The 22,586-nt window shown below is 42.3% G+C and overlaps 1 protein-coding gene across 1 annotated transcript; it reads left to right on the forward strand.

Moving 5' to 3' along the window:
* Positions 1-271: 271 nt before the first annotated feature.
* Positions 272-22,120, forward strand: SLC6A16 (solute carrier family 6 member 16). The gene is made up of 11 exons (XM_044260107.1): positions 272-713; positions 1,116-1,274; positions 1,469-1,594; positions 1,802-1,977; positions 2,431-2,541; positions 2,706-2,944; positions 18,807-18,993; positions 19,329-19,530; positions 19,671-19,830; positions 21,627-21,789; positions 22,010-22,120. Exons 1-11 carry the CDS (start codon positions 272-274, stop codon positions 22,118-22,120), a joined length of 2,076 nt encoding a protein of 691 aa, XP_044116042.1.
* The last annotated feature ends 466 nt before the right edge of the window (positions 22,121-22,586 follow it).

Genomic DNA, 22,586 nt, shown 5'->3' on the forward strand with positions numbered 1-22,586 from the left:
TGGGATCATGACCCAAGCTGAATGCAGCTGCTTAACCGACCGAGCCACGCAGGTGTCCCAAAGAGGTGAAACTTATGTAAGAGATTGTGTGCTTTGAATTTCAGTGGTGGTAGGAACAGAAAGGTTTGCTTTAAGGATGTGCTGATGATTGTTTTGGAAGTTATTTCTTAACTCTGAAATCTAAATCTAGGTTTTGGTGTTTTTAAGGTCTACTCAAGAAGGTGAGTACTCCTTTGAAAAAGGTGGAGCTGCTCTAGAGAGTCTGCCTGAAATGAAGACAGAGGCCCAGGCTTCAAAATCTTTGCTGACAAATGTCTTATTTGCTGAGACAGAGCTTTCTGAGGCTTTCCTCAGAAGCCAGACTTGGGAAGACAGGAGCACAGCTAACTGGCCTCCGATGGTCTGGGTTTCAAAATCCCAGGATTTGGAGGCCCGGATCGCAAAGGCTCTGGCCTGGGAGATTCAGGCTGGTGAGGCCCAGCACAGAGCCAACCAAGGCAAGCCAGTCAGTGGACTGGAGGTGGAAGCTACCCAGGCCCTGAATCAGAAACCCTTACCTGAGGTGCAAGTTGCAGAGGAGGAAAAGCGTGAGGTCCTCTTTACCCATCCATGCTTGTCCAGTAAGGTTGAGTACATCCTGACTGAGGTGGGCTACTCCATGAAGATAAGCAGTCACTGGCATTTTTTCCTCCTGTGTCTTCACAATGGAGGTTGTAAGTCTAGGGATCAGGAATCATGGATCCACAGGGGGCTTTAAACTCCAAAGACTCTGGGATTTGTAGAGGCTGGAAGCTTGGCACTATGAGAATAGGAGTCAGGTGCCTGAGCACCTAGGATCATGAGAGCGAGAGAGGCGCAGGTTATCAGAATATGAGGATGGTGGGGTTGGAGGCCTTGGTCAGGGAGACTGGGGTGGAAACTAGGCATCTGGGTCTTCCAGGAACTGGAAGATGACCCAAGGAACACCTGGGGCTATGAGGGATGTGGAAACAGTTGAGCCCTGATGCGACCCTGAGGGAGGTCACTGGTGGGGAACGTGTTTTCCCAGACCCCAAAGAAGTCCAGGCACTGACGAGCCGGGTGGTTCTCAGAGCCCCTCCTGATGCCCTGCACAGGCAGTTGTCTCATCATCTACATCCTCATGCTGTTCTTGGTCGGAGTTCCTCTTCTATTCCTGGAGATGGCAGCTGGTCAGAGGACACGTCAGGGCAGCATTGGTGTCTGGAAGGTCATCAGCCCCTGGATTGGTGGTGTGGGGTACAGCAGCTTCATGGTAAGGAGTCCTGGGCTGCCCACGCCTACCCTTTATGCCCCGCTCGCACCCCAGCAGTTCCTTGTCCTGGGAGGGGTCCCATGACTTCACTTCCATGGATTGAGTCCCTTCAAGTCTCCAGTCCTCTGTCAGATCCCTCCCTTTTGCCTCTCCTAATCCTTCCCCCTGCCAGCCATCTCCTCCTTGGCCCCCACATGTGCTTCATCACCAGCTTGTACTTGAATGTGGTTAATGCCTGGACCCTTTTCTACTTGGGTCAGTCCTTCTACTCTCCAGTTCCATGGGAAAAATGTCCCTTATTGGGGAACTCCAGTGACTTTGGTGAGGAGGAAGCGAAAGAGGAGGAGAAGGGGAAACAGCTGGAGGGGAATTTGGAAGAGGAGAAAGGAGTGAAGAGGGTTAGGGAAGAGGAAAATAGTAGAAAAAGAAGAAATGGGAGGGGTAAGGAATAGCAGGAAGTGGGAGAAGGGCTAAAGAGGGGAGGGGTCACCCTGTCTAGCAGGTGTGTCTAAAACCAGGTCCCCTCAGATCCCGAATGTGTTCGGACATCACCCTCCCTGTACTTCTGGTATCGGCTGATCTTGAAGGCCTCAGACAGAATTGAGGACGGTGGGTTACCAGTCTTCAGTCTGAACCTGCCATTATTGGTGTCCTGGTGTCTTGTTGGTGCTTTCATGATTAATGGGCTCAAGTCCACAAGGAAGGTAAGCCGTCATTGACATTCTTGGATGCCTTCGACCTTCTCCAACGTTGTTCTCACTGATCTCCCAATGTCTCATTCCTTCTGGTCTTCAGCTCCCACTAGCCCTTGACCATTGCTGAAAATTTTCTTCTAACTATTCATTTCTGACTCACCCTAAAAAAGGATTTATTTATTTTAGAGAGAAAGAGAGAGAACACATGAGTGAGGGGAGGGGCAGGGGGAAAGAGAGAGAATCCTTAGACTCCCCACTGAGGGTCGAACCAGATATGGGGCTTGATCCCAGGTCCCTGAGATCATAGCCTAAGCTGAAACCAAGAGTCATACGCTTAACCACTTAACTGACTGAGCCAGCCAGATGCCCCCGATTCAGGTAGACCAATGGGGTCTACCAACTGTTGTCAGTTGGTAGACCCCATTGGTACATGGTTGCTGATATGCCCCATTCTCAGTTCAGGTAATGTGTGTCCTAGTGCCAGCCCTCTATTTCATCATCCTCTGTTTCCTCTTCCGGAGTCTCCTGCTGGAAGGGGCAGCTTTTGGCTTTCAGCATTTGTTGCTTGCCAAGGTAACGTAAGTCTCCTTCATTCCCCTACCAGGCCTTAGGAGATACCTACTGTCTATTGTTAGGGCATCTTTTCCCCATACTTACCTGTGTCCTTCCCCCCATTTCTGTTAAGATTCTCCTCTCCTTCTTTGATATTTCTCCTTATATTGTCTTCTCCTTTTTAGATCTCAGCTATGTACAACATGAGTGTGTGGTATCAAGCAGGAAATCAAGTCTTGTTTGCCTTGGGTCTAGGCTTTGGTCCTGTTGTCTCCTTATCTTTGCATGTGCACCCATCCACCAGCTGTCTCAGTGATGGGTTTCTTGAGGCTCTGGTCAACCTGTTCTCCATGCTGCTGGTCACTTCTGCCTTTTGTATCCTGGGCTACTGGGCTACAGTCATCACGCACCACTGCAATGAGAAGTAAGGCTAGCCCCTTAGGGAGGGTCCCAGCCCCAGGGAACTACAAAACCCACAGACTCAAACTTTCAAGGTGTTGCAAGACTCCTATTCACACTTGACAACCCAGATGCACTTGCAAGCCTCTACTCTCCCCTGGAGCAAAGAACAGAAACAGTAGAACAGTAGAATCCCTCTCATATATTTTCTTGCTCTGGGCCCTTTCTGGCCCTAGAAATCTTTAAACCGGAGATTGCTACTATCCACTTGAGATTGCCAACCACAGAGATAGGTTAAAAGTGGCAAACATTTGAGGTGCCTGGGTGGCTCAGTGGGTTAAGCCTCTGCCTTCAGCTCAGGTCAAGATCTCAGGGTCCTGGGATTGAGCCCTGCATTGGGATCTCTGCTCATTGGGGGGCCTGCTTCCCCCCCCCACCGCCTGCCTCTCTGCCTACTTGTGACCTCGCTTTCTGTCAAATAAATAAATAAAATCTTTAAAAAAATAAAGTGGCGGGGCGCCTGGGTGGCTCAGTGGGTTAAAGCCTCTGCCTTCGGTTCGGGTCATGATCCCGGGGTCCTGGGATCGAGCCCCACATCGGGCTCTCTGCTCGGCAGAGAGCCTGCTTCCTCCTCTCTCTCTGCCTGCCTCTCTGCCTACTTGTGATCTCTGTCTGTCAAATAAATAAATAAACAAACAAAATCTTAAAAAAAATAAATAAAGTGGCAATCATTCAAGATCTGGAGAACTTTCCATTTCCTGAATGCCCTCACTTGTAACTTTCATCTCCTAAATTTAGAGATTTCTGTCAATCTATCATACTTAAATCCCAAAGAGACTCTCAGAACTAGAATCTTTATGGTCTGCTTACCCCTGTTTTGCATTCTTTAGGCATTAATTTTAAAAACACCTATTGGACATTTAGAAAGTATTCTTTGTGTACCACAGAGATGTGGACGGGTGAATCAGACCATAGTTCTTGTCTTCATTGAGTTTTCAGTTTTTGAGGGATGGGGCAGGGGAATTACATAATTAGACAGTTGTAAACTCATGGTAACTAATAGCAGGGATGTTGAGGAAGACTGAAGACAGAGCCAGTAATTCTAATGGGGCCAATCAGAGACTCCCAGAGGTGGCACACCTAAGCTGAAATTTTTCTGGTAATCCTAACCTGTGTAGATAACCACCATTTTCTTCTAGAAAAAACCTGGGCATATACATGTGCATATGTGTGAGAGTTCTCTTAGGGTGTATACTCAGGAATGGGATTGCAGGGTAGAGGGTACACACCTTCAGTTTTACCGTATACTGTCTCATTACCGAAGTGGTTTATGATGTGTGAGAATTCCATGTATTCTACTTTCTGCATATTTGATTAGACTTGGTCAGACTTTTTGCCAGTCTGGTGGAAGTATAATGGCACTTTGTAATGTTCAAAAACATTTTATTATGACATATTACATACATAGAGAAACACACATAAAACAAAAAGTGCAGCATAAATAACTATAAAATAAATACCCTCCACCTTACGGACTAGAATGACCCTAGACACTCGCTATGTATCTGATTACAACCTCTTTCCTCCCAACTACTATCCTGGCTTTTATGATAATTAGTTCTTTGTTTTTCTGTATCTTTTATTATCTATGTATGCATATCTAAGAAATATAGTTTAAAAATTTTTTTTTACAAAATTTTTTAAAAAAAGATTTATTTATTTATTTATTTGACAGAGAGAGATCACAAGTAGGCAGAGAGGCAGGCAGAGAGAGAGGAGGAAGCAGGCTCCCTGCTGAGCAGAGAACCCGATGCGGGACTCGATCCCAGGACTGTGAGATCATGACCTGAGCCGAAGGCAGCAGCTTAACCCACTGAGCCACCCAGGCGCCCTAGTTTTAAATTTTTTTAAAAGAAGATTTTATTTATTTATTTGAGAGCGAGACAGAGATAGCTATAGAGAGCACGAGTCAGGGAAGAGAGGGAGAAGCAGGCTCCCCACTGCAAAGAGCCCATTGTGGAACACGATTCCAGCACCCTGGGATCATGACCTGAGCCGAAGCCATTAGCTTAACTGACTGAGCCACCCAGCTGCCCCTCTGAGCAATATAGTTTTTTTTTTTCCAATTTATTTATTTTCAGAAAAACAGTATTCATTATTTTTTTCACCACACCCAGTGTGAGCAATATAGTTTTATTTGTACTTCCGTGGGGCTTGAACTCATGACCCTGAGATTGAGCATTGCAGGCACTACTGACTGAGCCAGCCAGGTGCCCCTACAATATAGCTTTTTTTTTAAAGTAACTTTTTTCTTTTTCTTTTTTTAAAGTTTTATTTATTTAAATAATCTCTACACCCAATGTTGGGCTCAAACTCAAGACTCTGAGATCAAGAGTTACATGTTCTTCTAAGTCAGCCAGGTGCCCCTATAAAATAATATAGTTTAGTGTGTCCATTTATGTAGTTTTATTTTTTCATTTATATGTACATTCTCTTGGTATTCTTTTGTGTTTTTCTTCTTTCATTCAACATACGTTTGTAAAATTCATGTTGTGTGTAGTTCTAGTCTGCCTTTAATGCTGTAGAATGTTTAGTTTATTAACATGTCACAATTTATTTATCCATTCTACTGTGGAACATTTGGAGTCTTTCTAGTTTTTGGCTATTAGAACAGTTCCCTCTAAACATTTGTTTTTAAAGATTTTATTTATTTATTTATTTATTTATTTGACAGACAGTGATCACAAGTAGGCAGAGAGAGAGAGGGGAAGCAGGCTCCCTGCTGAGCAGAGAGCCCCACTCGGGGCTTGATCCCAGAGCCCTGAGATCATGACCTGAGCCAAAGGCAGAGGCTTAACCCACTGAGCCACCCAGGCGCCTCTGCTCTAAACATTCTTACACATGTTGCTCATTTCCTCCGTGTGTGCACGTTTGTCTAGGTTATACATCAGTGGGTGAGACTGTTGATGCAGTTAGTTATTACTGTGTAACAGAGCATTCCAGAAGTAACTGGCTGAGCCCAAGAACAATTTCTAATTTCTTATGATTTTGTCGATTGGCTGGAAAATTCTTCTGTTGGGTTTGCACAAGTTACCTCACAGTTCTGCATTTAGCCGGGCCCAGCTGGGACTGCACTGCTTTGTTACGTGCCGGTGTAGGCTGGCGCACTCTAGTGCTCAGTCAGCAGCTGGTGGGTCTGCAAGGGCTGCTCTCCTTCAGGAGACCTCTCCATGCTGTTAGCTTGGGCTTCCTCACGTGATGATTCACGAACACAGATGGAATCTGTAAAGCATTGAAACCTAACCATGGGAATGCTCCTGGTGTTGCTGCTGCCACAGTGCTTTATCAGAGGAAGTCCCAAAGCCACCTCAGGTTCGCAGGGTGGAAAAATAGACTTTACCGCTTGATGGGAGGAGCTGCAAGATACAATAGCTGTGTTTCTACCACATGTATCTGTAGCTTCATTAGATCCTGCCAAGTTACTTTCCATAGTATTTTTAGGATTGTAGTGATTTCTTTTTCCTCTCTTTCTGTCGCTGTTTCTGTCTCTCTCTCTCTCTCTCTCTCACACACACACACACGCATAATCTCCACGGTAGAATGCACAGCAAATAGTTAAAGATTTCTTAGCTCATACCATTGCAAAAACAAACATACTAATCCCAGGGTTCAGTATTTGTTGACACCTTTTGTCTTTGTCCTGAATTTTATAATCAAAATACTGTATTCAAAAATCACTTGGGTTAGTTCTTTTTCCTACATTCAGTATGATAGTTACTCACGTGAAATACAGTTATGTTCATTTATTTCTGTTTGTATGGAATTTTAATATCCCTCCACACTTTTATTTTAGTGTTAAACATTAACATGGTTTCAAAAGACAAAATTATATAAAAGGATACTCAGAGAAGTATCAGTCCTCCACCATCACTTCAGCCCAGTTCCTGTCCATCCTCTGTAGGTAACCAATCTCATTCTTTTTTGGTTTATCCTTCTTGTGTTTGTAGAAATAAGGAGAAAGATGTATATTTTCTTATTTAGCCTTCTTTCTTACATAGTAGGTAGCCTTTTCCTTTTTCATTTACTAATATATTCTGGGAATCACTCTTCCATATTCATTCCTTTCTTAGATGTTCTGCCTTAGGCCTGGTGGTAGTGCCTGCCATTCTCTGTATCTGTGGTTCCTCGGTGTTTTACAGTTCTCATCCCCCTTAGTAGGTGAGCCCTTGGTATAGTTAATAATTGGGTGCCGGGCACCTGGGTGGATCAGTTGGCTAAGAGCCCAGTTCTTGATCTTGGTTCAGGTCGTGATCTCAGGGTTGCGAGTTCAAGCCCTGCACTGGGCTCCCTGTGGGACATGGAGCCTACTTAAAAAAAAAAAAAAAATTGGATGGGGCGCCTGGGTGGCTCAGTGGGTTAAAGCCTCTGCTTTCGGCTGGGGTCATGGTCCTAGGGTCCTGGGATCTAGCCTCGCATCGGGCTTTCTGCTCAGTGGGGAGTCTGCTTCCCCCCGCCTCTCTGCTTGCCTCTCTGCCTACTTGTAATCTCCATCTGTCAAATAAATAAATAAAATCTTAAAAAAAAATTGGATGCCTTAAAAATTCAAACCATCTTCTCTTTGAAAAGACATACTCATTAAAATAATGAAAATGCATGTCCCAAAATTGGAGAAATGTATATATCTGTACATTTATATTCAGAATACATAAAGAACTCCTAAAACTCACTAAGAAAACAACCCACCAAAAGTGAACACTTAACTCTCTACAGTTTACTTAGAATTATTATTTTACACTCTAAGTGGAATATAAAACCTTTCCACCCTACATGGCCCTTTGTCCTCCAACCCTTTGTGATATAGTTGCCATATGTACTACGTTATCTTATTTTGAAGACTCCATCAAACAACGTTAAAACTTTTGCTTCCGATTAACGTATGTTTTCTTTCAACTGACACATGTTCTAAAACTTAAGGGGAGGAAAATTTCCATTATTTTTAATCTAGAAACCTAACATTTTTGTTGGTCTTTCGTTTCTGAAGTTTGGGAATTTTCCCTCCTATATAATTTTTATTTCATCTGAAACCTTCAACTTTTTTTTTATATTGGCAGGTTATGTTGGCAGTGAATGTTTGGAGTTCCCTTCATCTGAAAATGCCTTAATTTACGTTCATTCTTTTTTTTTTTTTAATTTAAATTCAGTTAGCCAACATAGTACATCATTCGTTTCAGATGTTGAGTTCAGTAATTCATCAGTTGCATGTAACACCCAGTGCTCATCATATGACCTGTTCTCTCTAATTTACCTGCATTCTTTTTTTTTTTTAAATCTTTTTTTTTTTAAGATTTTATTTATTTATTTGACAGAGAGAGATCACAGTAGGCAGAGAGGCAGGCAGAGAGAGGGGAAGGGAAGCAGGCCCCTGCTGAGCAGAGAGCCCGATGCGGGACTCGATCCCAGGACCCTGAGATCATGACCTGAGCCGAAGGCAGAGGCTTAACCCACTGAGCCACCCAGGCGCCCTTACCTGCATTCTTGAAGGATATTTCCTTTGGATGAAGAATTGTAGGTTGACAGTCCATTTCCTTCAGCACTTAAGAAATGTACTGTTTCTTGCTGGACTCCTTTTTTTATTTTTATTTTTATTTTTTATTTTTATTTTTATTTATTTTATTTTTTTTAAAGATTTTATTTATTCATTTGACAGAGAGAAATCACAAGTAGATGGAGAGGCAGGCAGAGAGAGCGAGGGAAGCAGGCTCCCTGCTGAGCAGAGAGCCCGATGCGGGACTCGATCCCAGGACCCTGAGATCATGACCTGAGCCGAAGGCAGCGGCTTAACCCACTGAGCCACCCAGGCGCTCCTGGACTCCTTTTTTTAAATGATTTTATTTATTTCTTTGTCAGAGCATGAGCTATAAGCAGAGGGAGAGGGAGAAGCATCTGAATCTTTGTGTGTGCCAAGAGGTTTTTTTTTTTTTTTTTTTTAATTGTATCTGGCACATTGTAGATGTGTGGGGACTCTGGATTTTGTTATGTTTCTCAAATGTGTATTGGTTTTGTTGTAATTGTTTTACTAAGCAGGCAGTTAACTTGACTAAACTCTAAGCGGAAACTTTCTTTCCTGTCGTATGTACCAACTGAAATTTTATTTCAGCATTTTTATCTTCCATTGGACAGCTTGGAGTTATTTAGAGGTCAGCTGGAGATTAGGACAAAACTTATACAGAGAATTTGGGGCTCCCTTTCTGGCTCTCTTCTTCCCATGGTCTGCGAACTTTCATTGTGACTGTTAGGCATTTACTTGTCAGTGTGGAGGTAATCTGTCTTTTCCTCAAGCCCGTTTTAAGATTGCCGCTCTTTATTTAGTTTTCTGCAATTTCATTATATCTCAAGGGGGAATTCTTCAGTTTTGCTTGGGATTCTTTTGGCTCCTTGTATCTGTGAATTACTGTTTTTCACTCCTTCTGAAAATTCTCCACTTTTACTTGTTCACATATTACCTCTGCCTCATTGTCCATCTTATCCCATTTGTCAGATTTTCCCATCATACCATCCAGCTCTCTTGAACTCTCATATTTTCCATCTATGTTTTCTGTACCCTGGCCCCAGTCAATTACTGATCTGTTTTGTATCACTATGGATTATATTTTTCTTTTCTAGAGTAAATGGATTCATAGTGCATTCTTATATCTGACTTATTTTACTTAGCATAAGGTATTTGTCTTTTTTTTCATCTATATTTTTGGAGGGGGGTGCCTGGGTGGCTCAGTGGGTTAAAGCCTCTGCTTTCGGCTCAGGTCATGATCCCAGGGTCTTGGCATTGAGCCCCGCATTGGGTTCTCTGCTCAACGGGGAGCCTGCTTCTCCCTCTCTCTCTGCCTGCCTCTCTGCCTACTTGTGATTTCTGTCTGTCAAATAAATAATAAATTTATTATTTATTAATAGGTGTTTTGGATTGTCTCTTTTTATTGCTGAGTAACTATTCTGTTTTATGAATATACCACAATTATGTTTAATCATTTTCCTCTTTATGGGCATTTGAGTTGGTTCTGATTTGGGGCTGTGATGAGTCAAAATGCTGGGGGCATTCATATATAAGACTTTGTGTGAATACATTTTCATTTCTTTTGGGTGAATACTTAGGAGAGGGTGATATGGTTACTGTATGTTTAACTTCATAAAAAAACTGCTAAATTGTTTTAAAAGTTGTTTTTACCAATTTTACATGTTTAGTAGCAAGGTATGGGAGTTCCAGTGGCTCCACAACCTTGCCAATACTTGATAACATCAGTTTTTTAAATGGTATCCATTCCAGTAGATGTGTACAGTGCTGGGCCATTGTGATTTTAATGGCATTTCCCTAATGACTAATTATGTTGGCCATCTTTTTTTTAAAGATTTTATTTATTTATTTGACAGAAAGAGAGAGATCACAAGTAGTCAGAGAGGCAGGCAGAGAGAGAGGGGGAAGCAGGTTTCCCGCTGAGCAGAAAGCCTGATGTGGGGCTCGATCCCAGGACCCTGAGATCATGACCTGAGCCGAAGGCAGAGGCTTAACCCACTAAGCCACCCAGGTGCCCTGATCTTGGCTGTCTTTTATTTATTTATTTATTTTTCCAATTTATTTATTTTCAGAAAAACAGTATTCATTATTTTTTCACCACACCCAGTGCCCATGCAAGCCGTGCCCTCCATAATACCCACCACCTGGTACCCCAACCTCCCACCCCCCCGCCACTTCAAACCCCTCAGATTGTTTTTCAGAGTCCATAGTCTCTCATGGTTCACCTCCCCTTCCAATTTACCCAAATTCCCTTCTCCTCTCTAACGCCCCTTGTCCTCCATGCTATTGGTTATGCTCCACAAATAAGTGAAACCATATGATAATTGACTCTCTCTGCTTGACTTATTTCACTCAGCATAATCTCTTCCAGTCCCGTCCATGTTGCTACAAAAGTTGGGTATTCATCCTTTCTTATGGAGGCATAATACTCCATAGTGTATATGGACCACATCTTCCTTATCCATTCATCCGTTGAAGGGCATCTTGGTTCTTTCCATAGTTTGGCGACCGTGGCCATTGCTGCTATAAACATTGGGGTACAGATGGCCCTTCTTTTCACGACATCTGTGTCTTTGGGGTAAATACCCAGGAGTGCAATTGCACTCTAGGGAAGCTCTATTTTTAATTTCTTGAGGAATCTCCACACTGTTCTCCAAAGAGGCTGCACCAACCTGCATTCCCACCAACAGTGTAAGAGGGTTCCCCTTTCTCCACATCCTCTCCAACACATGTTGTTTCCTGTTTTGTTAATTTTGGCCATTCTAACTGGTGTAAGGTGATATCTCAATGTGGTTTTAATTTGAATCTCCCTGAGGGCTAATGATGATGAACATGTCTACAAGAGACCCATTTTGAATCTAAAGATACACGCAGACTGAAAGTGAAGGGATGGAGCAGCATCTTTCATGCCAATGGGCCTCAAAAGAAGGCTGGGGTAGCGATTCTCATATCAGATAAATTAGACTTCAAACTAAAGACTGTAGTCAGAGATACAGAAGGACACTACATAATCCTTAAAGGGACTATCCACCAAGATGATCTAACAATTGTAAATATCTATGCTCCCAATATGGGAGCAGCCAATTACTTAAGAAAACTGTTAATCAAGATAAAGAGTCATATTGATATGAATACACTAATCGTAGGAGATCTTAACACACCTCTTTCAGAATTAGACAGATCATCGAAGCAGAAAATCAATACAGAGACAAGAGCATTGAATGACACATTGGACCAGATGGACCTCATAGATATATACAGAACATTCCACCCTAAAACAACAGAATACTCATTCTTCTCAAGTGCACACGGAACCTTCTCCAGAATAGACCACATACTGGGTCACAAATCAGGACTCAACCGATACCAAAAGACTGAGATGATTCCCTGCATATTCTCAGATCACAATGCTTTGAAACTGGAGTTCAATCACAAGGAAAAGTTCCGAAGGAACTCAAACACCTGGAAGCTAAAGACCACCTTGCTTAAGAATGCTTGGATCAACCAGGAGATCAAAGAAGAACTGAAACAATTCATGGAAACCAATGAGAATGAAGACACTTTGGTCCAAAACCTATGGGATACAGCAAAGGCAGTCCTAAGGGGAAAATACATAGCCATCCAAGCCTCCCTCAAAAAAATTGAAAAATCTAGAACACATCAGCTGTCTCTACACCTTAAAGAACTGGAGAATCAACAACAAATCAAACCAACTCCACACATAAGAAGGGAAATCATCAAGATTAGAGCTGAGATCAATGAGGTAGAAACCAGAGATACAGTAGAACGTATCAATGAAACTAGAAGCTGGTTTTTTGAAAGAATCAGTAAGATCGATAAGCCACTGGCCACACTAATCCAAAAGAAAAGAGAGAAAGCCCAAATTCATAAAATTATGAATGAAAAGGGAGAGATCACAACTAACACCAAACAATCATCATTAGTTATTATCAACAGTTATATGCCAATAAGCTTGGCTGTCTTTTAAAGTGTTGTTGGCATTTTACATTTCTTCTGGCCTCTCTTTTCAAATCTACTGCCTATTTTCATAACCTTTAAAAGAAACCCTATTAGCTGTCATGTCCATTATTCTCCTCTGAGCCCCTGGAAACCAGTAATCTACTTTCTGTCTCTATGGATTTGCCTATTCTGGACATTTATTATAAATGGAATCAAACAATATGATGGGAGCTTTTGTTTTTGGCTTCTTTCACCACACAGCCTTTTTAATTGTGTTTGGTGTTTTTTGTTTTGTGTAGTGACTATGGCAGTATTTCTTTTTTTTTTTTTTTTTGGTCATCATGGTAAGTGTACTCCTTAATCTCCATCACCTATTTCACCTATCCCCCACCCACCTCCCCTCTTGTAGCCCTTAGTTTGTTCTCTATAGATAAGAATCTGTTTCTTGGGGGTGCTGGCGGCTCAGTGGGTTAAGCCTCACTCATATTTCAGGTCATGGTCTCAGGGATGGGATCGAGCCCTGCATTGGGCTCTCTGCTCAGCAGGGAGCCTGCTTCCCTCTCTCTCCACCTGCCTCTCTGCCTACTGGTGATCTCTCTCTCTGTGTCAAATAAATAAATAAAATCTTAAAAAAAAAGAATCTGTTTCTTGGTTTGTCTCTATTCTTTCTCCTGCTTGTTTGTTTTGTTTCTTAAATTCCACATATGAGTGAAATCATATGGTATTTGTGTGTCTCTGACTGACTTAATCTCATTTGGTATTATACTGTCTAGTTCCATCCATGTTGTTGCAAATGGCAGGATTTCACTCTTTTTAATGGCTGAATAATATTCCTCTCTCTCTGTGTGTGTGTGTACATGTACATGTGTGTACAGACCACATCTCTGTCCATTCATCTCTTGAGAGATGCTTGAGCTGCTTCCATTAATTTGGCTTTTGTAAATAATGCTGCAGTAAACATAGGGACATGTATTCCATTTGAATTTGTATTTTTGTATTTTTTGGTAGTGCAATTACTGGATCATGGGGTAGCTCTATTTTTAACTTACTGAGGAGCCGCCATACTGGTTTCCACAGTGGCTGCACCAGTTTGCATTCCCACCAAAAATGCATGAAGGTTCCTTTTTTTCTGCATCCTCGAGGACATCTGTTGTTTCCTGTGTTGTTAATTTTAGCCATTCTGACAGAGGTGAGGTGCTATCTCACTGTAGTTTTGATTTGCATTTCCCTGATGATTAGTGATGGTGAGCATCTTCTCATATGTCTGTTGGCCATCTGGATGTCTTCTTTGAAGAAAGGTCTGTTCACGTCTTCTGCCCATTTTTAGTAGCATTTTTTGATTAGAAAGAACACGTAACATGAAAGTTACTAAACCATCTTTAAGTATGCAGTTCAGTACTGTGAAATAGATTTACACTGTTGTGAAATCGATCTCCAGAATGTTTTCATTTCACAAAACTGAAACTACACCATTTAAACAACATACTCCCTTTCCCCTCTCTCCTCAGCCTCTGATAAACATCTTTCCACTTTCTGTTTCTATTGGTTTGACTATTTTAGATTCCTTATATAATAAGTAGAAGCATGTGGTATTTGTATTTTTTCATGTTCTCCTAGGAGCTTTACAGTTTTAGCTTTTTTGTTGTTGTTCACATATCCTCTATTTCAAGTAAATTTTTGTGCAAGGTGTGGAGTAAAAGTCAGGGTTAATTATTTTTCCCTTTTAGATACCCATTTGTTCCAGCACCATTTGTTGAAAAAGACAATCTTTTCCTCATCAAATTGCCTTGTTATCTTCGTTGAAAGTTGATTGACCATAGATGTTTAAGTCTGATTCCAGACTATCCTAGTCAATTTGCCAATAGCATCCTGTTGTGATTACTAATATATTATAGTAAATCTTATTTATTAAAAGATTTTATTTATTTATTTGACAGACAGATCACATGTAGGCAGAGAGGCAGGCAGAGAGAGGAGGAAGCAGGCTCCCTGCTGAGTAGAGAGCCCAGTATGGGCTCTGATCCCAGGACCCTGGGATCATGATCTGAGCCAAAGGCAGAGGCTTTACCCACTGAGCCACCCAGGCATCCCTATTATACTAAATCTTAAAATCAAGTTTTGTAAATTCACCAATTGTGTTATTATTTTCCAAAATTGTTTTGGCTATTGTGTATCTTCACTCTGCATGTAAATTTTAATTTATATTTTAATTAATTTAAATGACAAGAATTAGCTTGTCATTTTTTTTTTACAAAGATAAAATTCTAATATGTTGTTAATTGGGATTGAATTATTGATTGGATCAACAGATCATTTTGAGAAGAATGAATAATTAGCAATACAGTGTCTTCTGATTCAGGAACATGGTGTATCTCTGTTATTTGGATGTTCCTTAATTTCACACAGTAATACTTTGTAAGTTTCAGTATATAAGATGTCTTGCACATATTTTGTAAAGTTTATCCCTAATGATTTCATGTTTTATATTCGATTGTAAATAATATCCTTAAACTTTAATTCTCATTCTTCATTGTTTAGTATATTGAGGTACAACTGATTTGTGTATATTAATCTTGATAAACTCATCTTTTTGTAGCTTTAAGTTTTTCTACATATATAATCATGTAGATTTGAATGAAGACTTTTATTCCTCCTGCTTATATTTTAGAGGTTATTTTACTTGCTTTATGGCATTGATTGGAATCTCCAGTATGTTTTTGTTTTTTAAAGATTTATTTTATTTTTTTTTTGACAGACAGAGATCACAAGTAGACAGAGAGGTAGGCAGAGAGAGAGGGAGGAAGTAGGCTCCCTGCTGAGCAGAGAGCCTGATGTGGGGCTCCATCCCAGGACTCTGGGATCATGACCTGAGCCGAAGGCAGTGGCTTTAACCCACTGAGCCACCCAGGTGTCCCTCTTTTTTTTTTTTTTAAGATCTATTTAGGGGCACCTGGGTGGTTTAGTCAGTTATATTAACATGTCTCCTTTCAGCTCAGGTCATGATCCCAGGGTCCTTGGACTGAACCCTGCATCAGGCTCCTTGCTCAGTGGGGAGCCTGCTTCTCCCTCTCCCTCTGCTACTCCCCCTGCTTGTGCTTTCTTCCTTTTTTAAAAAAAGGTCTATTTATTTGAGAGAGAGAAAGACTGTGAATGGAAGGGGTGGGGTAGAGGCAGAGGAAGAGAGAATCCCTAGCAGACCCCCATGCTCCGTGCAGACCCTGACAAGAAGTTTGATCCCATGGCCCTGAGATCATGGCCTAAGCCAAAATCAGGAGCCAACAACTAATCAACTGAGCCACACAGGTACTCCTATTTGTGGGAATTCTTAAGGCCTAGGATGAAGGTGCATTCATCCAAATAGGACTTTTGTTTCTACCTGATGCAGGGGACATTAGAAAGAGATTACTTGAATCTCAGTTCTCAGCCTGAGTTCTTGAGATGACCAGAGTCAAATATTTGGGCTGCAAATCCAAGGTAGGGCTGGCTTGTGCTTATGACATGCCAGGAACTTTAAATATTTCCCTTCATTTTGCTCATTTTTTTTCTTTTTTTCTTTTTTTTAAGATTTTATTTATTTATTTGACAGAGAGAGAGATCACAAGTAGGCAGAGAGGCAGGCAGAGACAGGGGGGAAGCAGGCTCCCCGCTGAGCAGAAAGCCTGATGTGGGGCTTGATCCCAGGACCCTGAGATCATGACCTGAGCCGAAGGCAGAGGCTTAACCCACTGAGCCACCCAGGTTCCCCATTTTGCTTATTTCTGAAGCAACCTTCTTTGCATTCCCTGTTTTGTGGAAGGCTTGGGTGTGAATTTCTAGTTCTTTTTTTTTTTTTTAAGATTTTATTTATTTATTTGACAGATACAGTGAGAGAGGGAACACAAGCAGGGGGAGTGGGAGAGGGAAGCAGTCCCCTCCTGCCAAACAGGGGGGCCAATGCGGGACTTGATCCCAGGACCCTGGGATCATGACCCAAGCTGAAGGCAGACGCCCAACAACTGAGCCACCGAGGCGCCCCTCTAGTTCATTTTTATACTGAAGGTGTAGCCCTTTGAGGTGTGAAGTTTAAGGGAATACCTTTTAGCCTGATTCTTACTTGTGCAGACTCTGGTGCTTTATATCTGACCTCCATGGTCTTTTTATTTCTTAAAGATCACAAAATAGGAAACTACAGGTATAGTTTGCTATATTTGACTTTTACTTCAGGAAAAAGTTGTTTTGGATGTCTCCTTTCCCCATTGTTTTTTGTCTGTACTTCAATTTTTGTCTAATAATCCCTCACTTTTTCAATATTTTAATTCTTTTAAGAAGATTTAAAATATCTTTCAGACTTTTAAATTACCTACAGTGAGAGAGTTGATCCAAATATTTAAATTGCCTATTACCAAGAGGGCATATTTTATTTTCTAAGATGTGATCGAATAATAATTATTTCCCTGCACCTTGCATTTTGCTCCTATCACTAAGTATTTAGAATAGAGCAACAAGCCAAGTTGTTTGCTCTTAACACTAAACAGTTGGTAAGGAGCAACAAGCCAAGTTGTTTTATTTTTGTTTTTTATTAAACAAGCTGTGGCTAGTTTTGTTTTTTTTCCAAGATTTTATATATTTATTTGACAGAGAGAGATCACAAGGAGGTAGAGAGGCAGGTGGAGAGAGAGGAGGAAGCAGGCTCCCCGCCAAGGCTTGATCCCATGACCCTGAGTTGGTGACCTGAGCTGAAGGCAGAGGCTCTAACCTACTGAGACACCCAGGCGCCCCTGTGACCAGTTTTATTAAAGAAAAATTCTGCATGATTTACTCTTCACTGGTCTGTGTGGTATGCTTCTAATGTTATCAGAATCACCTGGACCAGTAATAGTGTGTATATTCTTTGTAATTCCCACGTGCTGTGCCCGGTTCAGTATTATTGCCACTCTAGTGATGGACACCAGTTTTGGCCGACATGGCATAGTATTCTATTTCAGATTTCCTCAAGGCTGGGCAATTGTTGGTGAGGATGACCAGTTTTGCTTTGCCATGTCTGATCATTTTCAGAGTCTGCTTGTACCCCAGCACATACTTTACACTTTTCATAACAAGCTGGAGCCTAGAGTTGGTCGACTCCCACGACTTTTTTATCTCCTTTGGGGCCACCATCTTCCCACCTTAGGTGCGGATGGCTCCAACCAAGAGCAACTGCCAAAATGGCCAGGAGAGAGAAAGGCTGACTTGAATTTTTAAGGATTAGTCAAGTGCAGAGTGGTAGCAGGGGTAGGGTTGGTCTTGGGCATGAGAGAGTATGGCCAACCCTGAAACTGTAAGTGGTTGAATCTGATTAAAGCATGAAATGTGCAGAGGGTCATGGGAAGAATGTAAAGTTAAAGAGGTCAGCAGGGCTCGGATCTAAAGGTTTTTAAGAAGCAGTTTCTCCAAGATGGGATGGGAGGGAGACAAACCATAAGTGACTCTTTTTTTTTTTTGGTTTTATTTTTTTTAAAGATTTTATTTATTTATTTATTTATTTTTTCCAATTTATTTATTTTCAGAAAAACAGTATTCATTATTTTTTCACCACACCCAGTGCTCCATGCAAGCTGTGCCCTCTATAATACCCACCACCTGGTACCCCCAACCTCCCACCCCCCTGCCACTTCAAACCCCTCAGATTGTTTTTCAGAGTCCATAGTCTCTCATGGTTCACCTCCCCTTCGAATTTACCCAAAAGCACATACCCTCCCCAATGTCCATAACCCTACATAAGTGACTCTTAATCTCACAAAAGAAACTGAGGGTTGCTGGGGAGGGGGGTTGGGAGAAGGGGGGTGGGATTATGGACATTGGGGAGGGTATGTGCTTTGGTGAGTGCTGTGAAGTGTGTGAACCTGGCGATTCACAGACCTGTACCCCTGGGGATAAAAATGTATTATATGTTTATAAAAATTAAAAATTAAAAAAAAAAAGAAAAGCAGTTTCTCTCACATAGCACAACTCCATGGGAGCATTATGTAGGTGGTAATCTAAGTAAATGGTGCTCACTGACATTCGTAATGCAAATCCTAGAAGATTGCCTTTTACCTACTAGTCTAAGAAGAGAGAAAGGGAAGAGGTAGGTGGTGAATCAGAGACCCCACCACTGCAGCACATACCCCAGAGTCCCCCCAGAGACAATAGAAAACCCTTCTTCCAGGGTCATAAATTCTCTAGGCTCACACAAATTCATGATCATGGGGGTGGGTACCTTCTAGGTTTTATCCCAGGCTCTACCTTACCTAGATCGGTAGTGCTAGGTTAGTGATATACTTTCTTTTCTAGAAGATAAGGAAAAAGGGGACAATTTCTTAAGGAGCCAAATGTTCTATGTGACTCAACTTCTCATCCCCAGGAATGCCGAAGCACTTGCAAAGCTGGTAACCTTGGGGAAACTGCCTGTTGCGGCACATCCCCCTCCCGACCTGGTTGATAACCCGACCTCCATCTTCAGCTCCTGGCTCAGCAGCCTTCCCCGGCCCATCAAGAGCATGGTCCTCAGCTATGTGACTGAATGCAACTTAAAGAAGCAGTTTTCGAAGGTCAGTAAAAATAGGTGAGGAGAGCCTAGAGTTACTCAGAGCCTTCAGCGAAACAGAAATTTCAGCTTTTGTTAGCACTAGAAAAAAAAAATCGCAGAAACAGCAGGATAACCTACAGCCCTGGTAATGCAAAGAACTATAGCCTGCAGAATGCCTTCTGTGGATGCTGTTAGGTGGCTCGGTTTTCCTCATCAGAGGGTCAGCCTGGAGATCTGATCTTTTCAGTGACCCGCAGCTTTTAGAGAGTTTCCTGGGGAAGATAGATAGTATCCTTGTCTGTATGTTTGTGTTAAGTTCAAGGACACTTTAACTCCTGCCCTCTCTCTCCTTAACAGGTTAAGGCGGGCCCAGTCATTGCATTCGTGGCCTTCCTTGAAGCCATGTCATTTATTCCTTGGTCTGTCTTCTGGTCCATCCTCCTCCTCCTGCTTTTGCTGACACTGAGGCTGAGCAGCGTGATAGGGTTCATGCAGGCCATCCTTACCCCACTCCAGGACACCTTTTCTTCTTTCAGGAAATATACAAAGCTGCTTACAGGTACTCTGACCAGTGCCCAACTCCCACCAATGGCCCTGAGTTCTCTGAGACTTTTACCCAGTCCAGGTGTATAACCTCTGCTTAGCCCTTGTCTCCCAACCAGACCTCTGAACTTGATCCAGATCCAGTGTTTCCTCCAGTGGTTGTCTTTGTGCTTATGTTCCTGTGTGGCCTCTTCTTCACTCAACCTTCAGGCATCTACTACATGAGTCTGCTGAATGAATACTGGACAGTCTTCCCCATAATCATCATCATCATACTTGAAAATGTAGCTGTTAGCTGGGCTTATCGGGCCAGGAGGTGATAGCTTGGGTCTATAGGGAAGGTTGACCCCTTTCTTGTTGCCTCTCTTATCACCCAGCTAGAGTGACATAGGTACTCTTAACTTCAGGGCCTTCTGAAAAACCTGTTTGTTCATTCATTCAATACTTAACATACTTATTGAGTGCTTATTATGTGCCAGGCACTGTTTTACTTACTAAGGTTATTGAATAAAACAAGCATCCCTGTCCTTAAGGAATTTATATTCTAGTGGTAGTAATAAGCAATAATCAGATGAACATATAAAAATATCAGGTGCTGATAATTGACAGGAGAAAATCTAAGGGTAAAGTAAGATGATCAAGAATGGGAATATGCATGGGTGTTAATTTAGATAGGACTGCAAGGAAGGTCTTCTGATAAGGTGACATTTGAGCAGACTCCTGAGGGAAATGAAGGAAGGAGCCATGACAGATTTTGAGGAAGTGATCCAAGAAGCAGAGGAAACACTTTAGTACCGAGGCAAGAGGAAATAATTCCATTATGCCTGGAATTTCTGAGGAAGGAGATCAGGTTGGAGTAGGTTGTTGGTAGATGAAGCCAGAGAGAACAGGAGATCATGTAGGACCTTCTAAGCCTTTGCAGGAGTTAGCTTTTATACATTACTTGAGGGGTAGAGGCACTGAAAGGTTATGAGTAGGGGAGCGGCATCATCAGATTTATTTATTTACTTTTAAATATACATAAGACTGCTGTGCAGAAAATAGACTTGAGGATTCAAGAGCGAAGCAAGGAGAGCAGTTAGGTGTTATTGTAATATTCCAAGTGAGAGCTAACAACGTCTTGGGCTAGGGTGGTAGAGGTGTTAAGTTAAGAGATGTCTTCTAATGCTGCAAGGAAAAGCCACCAGAGAAGAGGGAACAAGATAATCAGGGACTGATAGACATAACTGTTCAAGGAAGAGTGGGGAAATCCAAATAAAACACAAAGGACTCCTGAGCCTGGCTTTTAACAGGCTGGTGTGTAGACATCCAAGTGGCATTATTCAGAAGCAGAAGGCTTAGGTGACAGCATTTTCAGATGAGAGTTGTTCCCACATTCAAAAAAATTTCTTGAGGCTTTCTCTGTGTTGGGAAGGCCTTGTCATTACTGGGATACAAATAAATTAGAGTGAGTTCCTTCTTTCAAAAAACACAGACACCAAAGAGGAAGACATATATAAGCAGATAATCCCAGTCCAGATGGTAAGTCTATAGTCAAGGTAGCCAGGGACACTCTAGGGGGACCTGAAGAGACTGGGAAGGCATCCTAAAGGAAAAAGTGGTTGAGCATTGTCCAGAAAGATGAATAGGTAGACAAAGAGAATGGCATTCTAGGCCAGAGAACCCACTTGGATATTTATTATGATTGAGAACCTGCAGTAGAGGAGGCTGTATCCATGGGCTGGAAGAAACTAAGGAAAGTTCCCAGAGGGTCAAGTGTTGCCTTCTTTTTTAGTTTGCATTGTTCAGCATGGATACCCAGCATGTAGAAGAGTCCCTCGCACATCATGAACACTTTCATACTCATGGAATGAATGAAAGGACTAGACCTTTATCCTGAGGGCATTGGGTACCCATGAAAGGTTTTGAGCAGTAAAGGGAGGTTTGAAAATACTTTCTTCGGTTGGGATGCAGGACTGACTAGGGAGAAGATAAGAGAGAATGAGGCTTGAGCTGAAGCAGAGGTTTGGAGGTGAAGTAAAATATTTGAAAGATGCTAAGGTCTGGCTGGCCTCAACCTCCAAGTCTGGGTTGGGTCTAGGCCTTCCACAGTCTTGTGGCCCTTTCTTCCAGGTTCCTTGAAGACTTGGCAATCATGTGGGGATCCCCTGCTTCTCTCATCATTCATGGGCTGTGGTGCTTTCTGTCTCCATTTGTGCTGCTAGCCCTGTTTGTGATTACTGTGATTCATCTGTCTCAGAAGACTATCACCTACGTGGCCTGGGACTCCAACAGTGTGGGCCTCCCTCCCCTGATACCCGATCTTCCTAGGGAGTGGGGGCTAGATATTCAATATACCCATGGCCTAAAGGCCCTATCATCTCATTCCCTGATTCCCTAAAGACTCCTTAGTCCTCTGCCCTCCTTGCCCTCCTTCGCCTCCCACCCTTCCCTTCTACAGTCCTTCCTTTTCTGGGAACTTTGACATTCTGAGCCCCTTTCCCATCTTTCCACAGTCAAAAGAGGTTCTTCAACAATACCCATCATGGGGGCTGCTTACGATTATTGCCCTTTTTCTCATGGTCATCCTCCCCATCCCCACATACTTTGTAAACTGCCTCACCTAAAGGATTTCCTTCAGCTCCACAAGCCAGGGCAAGCCTGTGATATCCTCCAAGTGCTTACCCTTAATCCAGCCAGCACTTATTACAGAGGTCCAAAAGGAAGAAGTCCTGTAAGCTGATAATCAAGTTGCTGGTTAACCTGTTGGTGATTGCCCAATTTCATTCATTTGACATCACACATTCCTTGAAACAGCATAATGGGCAACTCTTAATACCAATGTGCAACTGTTGATGTCCCCAGATGCAGAACTGCTTTTACTCCCAAGAGAAAGGCATTATTTGGTTGACTCATGGGGCCTGGATTTGCAGCCCCCTCCCAGAACCCATCCTCCCTGGTTACCACTGTTACTGTGTTTTCCCCATCCCCTTCCTCAGAGAGAGAGAGAGAGAGAGAGATGAGAGTGTGTGTGTGTGTACACACACACACACACACACATTGTCAGTAATGCCTAACAAATCTGCTTCTTGT

The sequence above is a fragment of the Neovison vison genome, chromosome 7, assembly GCF_020171115.1.
Source record: "Neovison vison isolate M4711 chromosome 7, ASM_NN_V1, whole genome shotgun sequence".
In the NCBI taxonomy this organism is placed as follows: Eukaryota; Metazoa; Chordata; class Mammalia; order Carnivora; family Mustelidae; genus Neogale; species Neogale vison.

Bases quoted from the DNA above. Each gene is read 5' to 3' on its own strand.
- SLC6A16 (XM_044260107.1), top strand. From the start codon at position 272: ATGAAGACAGAGGCCCAGGCTTCAAAATCTTTGCTGACAAATGTCTTA. The intron at 1,595-1,801 runs GTGAGGAGGAAG...AGGTCCCCTCAG, and splicing joins GGGGAACTCCAGTGACTTTG to ATCCCGAATGTGTTCGGACA. The intron at 2,542-2,705 runs GTAACGTAAGTC...TCTCCTTTTTAG, and splicing joins AGCATTTGTTGCTTGCCAAG to ATCTCAGCTATGTACAACAT.